The sequence below is a fragment of the Gadus chalcogrammus genome, chromosome 7, assembly GCF_026213295.1.
Source record: "Gadus chalcogrammus isolate NIFS_2021 chromosome 7, NIFS_Gcha_1.0, whole genome shotgun sequence".
Lineage (NCBI taxonomy): Eukaryota > Metazoa > Chordata > Actinopteri > Gadiformes > Gadidae > Gadus > Gadus chalcogrammus.
Genome location: NC_079418.1, coordinates 11,156,210 through 11,163,443, shown reverse-complemented (window position 1 = coordinate 11,163,443; position 7,234 = coordinate 11,156,210). Strand labels below are relative to the sequence as shown.

The 7,234-nt window shown below is 45.8% G+C and overlaps 1 protein-coding gene across 1 annotated transcript in view; it reads right to left on the bottom strand.

The window, feature by feature from the left end:
• Positions 1-1,219: 1,219 nt before the first annotated feature.
• LOC130385967 (glucocorticoid receptor-like) overlaps positions 1,220-7,234 on the bottom strand; it is a 71,024-nt gene continuing 65,009 nt past the window's right edge. The window contains 5 exon segments of the mRNA XM_056594753.1: positions 1,220-1,227; positions 1,911-2,041; positions 3,007-3,151; positions 4,268-4,600; positions 6,660-6,678. Of these exon segments, the coding sequence (XP_056450728.1) occupies positions 1,220-1,227; positions 1,911-2,041; positions 3,007-3,151; positions 4,268-4,600; positions 6,660-6,678 (636 nt within the window).

Sequence of the window (7,234 nt, the reverse complement as noted above, 5' to 3'; positions counted from 1 at the left end):
ACTACAGGTATAATTAGAATTGTAAAAACTAAGCAAACAGTGTTTGTGAGCCACTGCCTTTCCGAAGGCATCTCTTAAGAAGGGAGGCTTTTTAGAGGTAAGATGGCCTTATCTTTGCCTCTGAGTTGTTTTTAGGATCCTTTGCATTATTAACTTGAGTGGAGATATCTACCAGCAAACCCATGGATTTAATATGTAACCCATCATTTTTATAGTTTGGAGTCAATTTGGACCCTTTTAAAGAACAAACAAGATCAAGCTTGGTGTGTTTCTACTGCTTTCTGAAATGAAATGAGGGCTGAACAAAAGGAGAACAACAGTACAAACCCACTCTCAGAGTGCACCTGCTGTAGGCCAGGCCCAATGCCATGAACAAACTGCACCTAGAGACCAACTGGAAAGGATCTCAGAGGAGGCAGGCAAATATATTGATAGCTGACTTCTACGGTTGACTGATTTTTAAGCGTTTCATTCTCCCCGAATAGATGGCAGACACCAATTTTTTTTTGAGTCATTTGTCAGGTGAGTCATTTGCCTCAACCTGTCTGTCTGAGAGACGCACTCTGTGCTATTTAATTCAAGGCTTTTTGGCCTACATTTGGAACAGTGCTGTTGGCTTGTTATTGTGGGTTATTTAAGGCTAGATTATCAAAAACGATGAATTAGTCGGTAAGTCCACACCATTGATTAGCGGTTGGGCGGGTGAAAAAGACAAGCCATGTCTTGTCTTGAATTGTCCCCTTTTAAAAAAATATAACTACTATTGCTTTGCCAAAGTAGTTAGCAGGAGTAAATGTTACTAACGTACACAATTGAATGAGCTGCGTCTTCACCTTATGCCATGACACACTTATCAGAGGGTACTTTTTGTTGTTGTTCCATAGCTAAAGCTTTTCTTAGTTCATTTCATCTTTGACTGAATGCTCAGGGCCCTATTTTAATGGTCTGAAACACAATTGAGAAGTGTTTTGCAAGGCTGCGATATTTGCTCGAGGTTATTATTGTTATTATTATTATTTTAACGCATTGCAAAGCCTACTTCGTTCATTCATGCAGCCCCCTATGGATATTATATAAAAAAATGTGCTTTGTATAGCCTACTGGTGTGTAAGCTTATGTTACAGTTCCGACCTGCCATGGTATGTCAAAATAGCAACACCAACTGCACTATCGCTAGTGCACTAAGATCAGGCATTTTTCGGTCAGTTGCGCAACTGCTTTATCGATCTGTAAGATAGAACCATGCATCATTTGAGCCGGAACACGCCTCTGCTTTTGCTCGCACGCCTCTCAGGGCGCAAGTTTAGCGGCGTGAATTTGCTGCGGGGGAAATCAGCTTTGCGCCGGGTGCAAATTAGCAACGATACATCCGTGTAGAAAGTCAATTGCGCTGGGTGCAAGAGAGGCCCTCAGACTGTTACTTCTATGTATACACTCACTGGTAACTCACTCTAAACGTCTTGCTCGCCTGCAGACAGAGCAAGAACTTCTTCTTGCCCTTTTCACTACCTGATCATAATTAAAAGGTGTTGTCTGCTTTAAGAGCTATCATTTGAGTGTAATTGGTTGGAAATGACCATGTCATCCGTCAGCTCGTGCGTGAAATGCTTTACGAGAATATCTGTTCTGGGTTGACTGCCTGCAAATCTTCCCTTTCTGGGTTCCCCTGTCGCCATCTCACCGGTCAATCACATGTGTGCGACCTCAATGCTGCCCACATGTGTGCGACCTCAATGACGCAAGAACCCAAGAGGGCAGGAGCAATGAGGGAAGGGATATGTTTTGTGTTGATTAATAAAAATACCTTTCTCTCTTATGCCCTATCTCTTCAAAACTCTTGAATGTACACACACACACACACACACACACACACACACACACACACACACAGTAGGAAGCAGTTCTATTACCGGTGCTGAGCAGCAGTAGGACCTTCATGCACAGGTACTCGTCGTAGGAAACCTGGAGTCTAACAAACTCGTTGGAGATCTTCAGCATCTGCTCACACTGGTCATTCATAAAGGGCAGCTTCATCCTCTCTCTGGGGAGGGAGAGAGGGAAGGAGAGAGAGAGGGAGGGAGGGAGCAGAGGGAGGGAGGGAGAGAGAGAGGGAGGGAGGGAGAGAGAGGGAGGGAGAGAGAGAGGGAGGGAGGGAGAGAGCGGGAGGGAGGGAGCAGAGGGATGGAGGGAGAGAGAGAGGGAGGGAGGGAGGGAGGGAGGGAGGGAGGGAGGGAGGGAAAGAGGAGGGACAGAGTCAACAATGCTGTATGCTTTTGTTGTCCGATGTTTGCCGTCTGTTGGCATACACCAAACGTACCATAATGTAATTGTTGTCGTTGTGGATGTGCAATGTTCATTTGCTGCTTATAAATGTTGGCCTTTTGCGAATTGCATTTCCGGTTTATCAGCGCTGGGATACTGGGGTCTTTCCAAAGTGGAGAACTACAGCAACGAGAAAGTCCTTGAGGTAGGACCGGAGACCAGAGCGGGTCCAGAGCGGGTCCCTCCAGCACAGTAGTATTATACTTAGCAGGTGTTCTTCTGGCGTGGAGTAGTTCAAATGGATTGTATTCTGGTTAATTGACCTTTTTAGATTGAAGGTTGATTGATTCGACTGAAGGTTGAAGACCAAAGAAAAGCGCATCACTGCATCAAAGACTTATTACCATGGTAATTATCAAATGCAAATGTTAGAATGGACTTTATTTATTTTTAGAACAATGTTTAAGTCAATTAGTCTTTCCTTGTGACTACATGCCCAGGAACCTCATTTTACTTAATGTCATAGTATTGCGGGTGTGTCAACTTTAAATCCTGAACTTTTATCTTCCCATTTGTTTAGTTTCCTGTACTAAAGTAAATGTCTTACTGTGCGGATGAAATAACCGCTTTTATAAATAAGAATAGTTAAGTGTAGCATCAGCACTCGTATAGCGAATGCTAATCCTAAATACAAAGCAACAAGCTGTGGTAACATCACTCTAGACGTTTATCCTGAGCTCTTACTCGTTGATGACGAGGTCGGGCGCGAAGCAGAGCATGTTGCCGTTGCACTGCTCATAGGATCTCCAACCGAGGCTGAAAGACATGAGGAAGAGCCACGAGCACTGCAGCAGCGTCATCTGGTCGTCCAGGTGGAGGTTACGGAAGCCTGAGGAGGGACACACAAAAATGAACTTTTAACTTTAAAAAAAAAAATGGTGCAAAGTCATACACAAACTAGAACTCGATTCTGCCTAATAATGTTGAACCCTCGGTGAACCAAGTAAACAACCTGAAATTTCAAACAAGGTCATGGAAACCAACCTTCAACCCTAAATTCTTTGAAACACATTCTTCTGTTTAATACTTTTGTTGGAGTTCGACTCGTTTGTCTGCTGCGCCTCACGCAATCGTTCAAATTCTCGTTTTGAATCTGTGCTACAACCAATCTGCAGCCGAGAAGGCTCAGCACGCCTGCAACATGGCGTCAGGACTATTGTGGGACAACGTTTGACGAAAGATCCACCTCAGCCCAGGTAATGGCCCACCTGGCCGGTGGGTCGGGATTGGGATTGGGATCAGACAAACTCAGCCATTACTGTCTTCAGGTTTCATAAAGCATGTTCGTCAAGTGGCAGAGCAGGCTCCACGATAAGCACCGACGTCTCTTACAAAACGTCAGAATGTGGGCCAGCAAGTTCTACAGCGTGAGGTGATAAATCACGCAATCCTTTTGGCACGGCGACTCTGTCAGGGCAGAGGATCAGACGAAAGTCTTCAGCTCTTTTCCCACAGGTAGAAGAATTGCCTCTCCAAGAACGGCTCCACACAGCTTGCACGGCATGTTTAGCCCGTGGCTCAACTGTGCCTTTTTTCGTTTCCTTTTTTTTCCCAAGAGCAACTGCCTCTGAGAAGCAGCAGTTCACATAACCTCTTGCCATCAGGGAGCCCCCCTCCTTATCTCCGATCACACAGCACCGGCACCACTCTGTTTTCCGGACCAGTGCCACGACAGAGTGTTTTCTCCTGGAGCACACTTGTTTTTTTTTTTTCCTCTCTAAAAGCTCATCCGTGAGTTTCCCGAGAACGCCCACATCCATGATTCACCGGTGATTACTCAGAGCGAGGAAATCAGTGGGCCCGTTCTTGCACAAGCGCACACGTGCAGATGCACATGTGCAAACACACACACACACACACACACACACACACACACACACACACACAAGCATATTTCTGAACTAAATTTGAACTCGAATGCAAGGAGACGTTTTCCCTCTCGTACCAGGCAGAGACTTGGCCCACTTGACGGCAGAGATGACCTGCTGCCCTCCCAGCCGGTTGAGCGTGGTCATGAGGCGCGTGGACGTGTCGGGAAGCGTGTTGTCGTAGCCGGAGTAGACCACCTCGGGCTCGATGGCCTTGAGCAGGGACAGCATGGTGGGCACCAGCTGGGGCATGGAGCTGGGCACCAGGGCCATGTTCAGCCCCCCGTTGGGCAGCCCTGCGCCGCCGCCGCCGCCGCCACCGCCGCCGCCACCGGACAGCACGTCCCCCGCCGGCAGAGCGGTCGACGTCTGCTGCACCTTCATCTTGATCAGCTTCTTGTTCTTCCTCGCTGAGTGGGGAGGGGGGAGGGGGGAGGGGGGGGGATACAAAACAACAGAGCCGTGGGGTCATCACAGAGAACGGTACGCCGTGCCGCCCTGCAGGGTATGTGTATCATTGTGACACACAATGAGTCAAATAACAATGCAGCAAGCATAAATATAAGATGAATAAGATGGTTATAGATAAAGCGCATTTCGCAATGCATATACATTTTCTCTTGGTAGAACATGTCCTAAGGGGGAAGGGAGAAAGGTATTACATGTTATGCCTTTTTAATTTCCCTTCCTGTTGGCTTTCCTATGGCAACAAAGTGCTTTTCCTGGAGGGAGTCAAGGTCAACTGGTCTGATGCACTGCAGTCCCTAAAATCACTCAATAGCATTAAATACTGAGAGCATTAGCCTGTTTTAGTTTTTAGTTCCTCTTACATGCGTATTCTCTGTCTCCCAATCACACACACGTGACAAGGACACACATTTATGCAAATGCATGCCTCACTAATCCTCGAGGCACAATCGACACAATCATTTTACACAATGAATCATTCGTTTATGATTAATTGTCATAAACCTTGCTGCCACTCATATTGAGTATAGCTCCATCTCCTGTGTCTTAACCACTGGATTCGTGTCAAAGCTCAAATCTTCTCCTTTGAATGGGTTCAAGGCAGGGAGATGACGCCAGCTGCATTTTATGGACTCAAATTACCGGTCCTGTAATGAATTAACATTAACCAGGAAAATGTGCAATTTGGGAGTTAAATGGTGGCCGATGCCACTACATTGGGTTGATACAGACAGGTGCTGTGGCTGAGTGAAGACGTGAAGGACACCGAGCAGGAAGAGAGGTCTTTACAGTGTGGAACACTGAGGCTACAGACACGTGCTCTCAAGGTGAGCGACAGACACTCGTCCTTATTGAAAAGCAAACCATGGATATGGTAAAGAACATGGTGTTAACAAGGGCACTTGGGAGAGCTCCTATTTGATGACGAGAGAGAGAGAGAGAGAGAGAGAGAGAGAGAGAGAGAGAGAGAGAGAGAGAGAGAGAGAGAGAGAGAGAGAGAGAGAGAGAGAGAGAGAGAGAGAGAGAGCGAGAGAGCAGTGTGGTGGAAAACCAGAGGAGAGAAAGACAGAAGGGCAAGGCAAGTGACACCGGGGAACAGCGAGCGACAGGGGGCCCTGACGACGAGATGCGGATGTGATTCAGTGGATGTCTCCCGTCTGAACCCAGGTAGAGAGGGTCTGCGCTCACCAGGGGGGAAAGGCATGTTATGTGGTGCATTTAATGTATGTATATTATATAATATATATATATATATAATATATATATATATATATATGTATATATCTCCAGGACTACAAACGGACAATCAACAAAATTACATACAGTGTGATAATAAGAGTTTCTCTGAAAGGGCTCACATTTATCATAGATAGATCCTAGATAAGAGTGACAGGAGGACGGTGTGGGGAGTTAGGCGCACCGTGAGTCATACAGGGAGAATGTGAAAAAAAACAAATGCCAAGAAATTAGCCCTTAAATATAATTACACTCATGCAATGTGGAATTATATCCGGAGGGAGCACCTTATGTGACCCATTAGAGGACAGCACGGTGGATGCTATTTGATTATTTAATTATTATTATTATTATTATTATTTACCCAGCGATGTATCTTATTAGCGTTTTAAAATCATTGATGGTCTGTCACGTATCTGTGGAAGAGTTTTGACTCACAGCTTCAGTTGCCAGGCTTAACCGTCACCTTTCAATACTTATATATTACTTAAATAAATTAAGTCATATTACAGAAAAAAAAGATTGAGTAGTCCATATTTTAATCCAACCAACATAGCAGAAGCCCATTTAGTTAGAGAAATTATATTTTCCTCAAAGTAAAAAAGTGGGTGTTGCAAATAGTAGTGCTCCCTGGTAATGTTTTCTGATCGAGGGGGATGTTATATTCCTACAGATCATCTGGCTCTACGCCATCACCGTGTTTTGACATAAGTATAAAATTGCGATATCCCCAGGGTTCAAACTCCAACAGTTCTGCCTGTTTACCTTCCAGATTCATCCACAGCTCGAAGACATTTTCCGGAATAGCGGGCAAGTTGCGCGGACAGTTCTTCCTGCGTTACTCTTCGTCCCCGCATGATGCACGTCGTTCCTGCCCGACCACAGATAGTTGTGCTTGCCCTGTTTCGCGGCGGATCCGAGATGAGAAGAGGAGGACGAGAGAGAATAAGGGAGCCGGAATGACTTGAGCGGAAATTAGACTAAACTGCGTTTTTAAGAAGGCATTAGCTTTACCGCTGGGCTCTTATTGCCGGACTACACTGACCACCTGTTGATCCCAAGCAGACCTGACAACGCCTATAGCCCTGTGCCCTCACCCTGTGCGCCTCTGAAGGATGAGGTCAAGGAGCAGCCTGCCTATGACAATCATCTATGGAGCCTTCACATTGCCCCAACCATACCTTCATTTCATCATTTGCAGAAGCCCCAACTTGCTGAGCTTTGACCCTTGTTGACATGTACATGCTGCATAGGGAGTACTCATGAGCATTGTGGGATAGGCTTGTTGGCTTTCGCTCTCCATGAAATCCTGCTAATTTTTTACTTCGCCTAGTCTTATA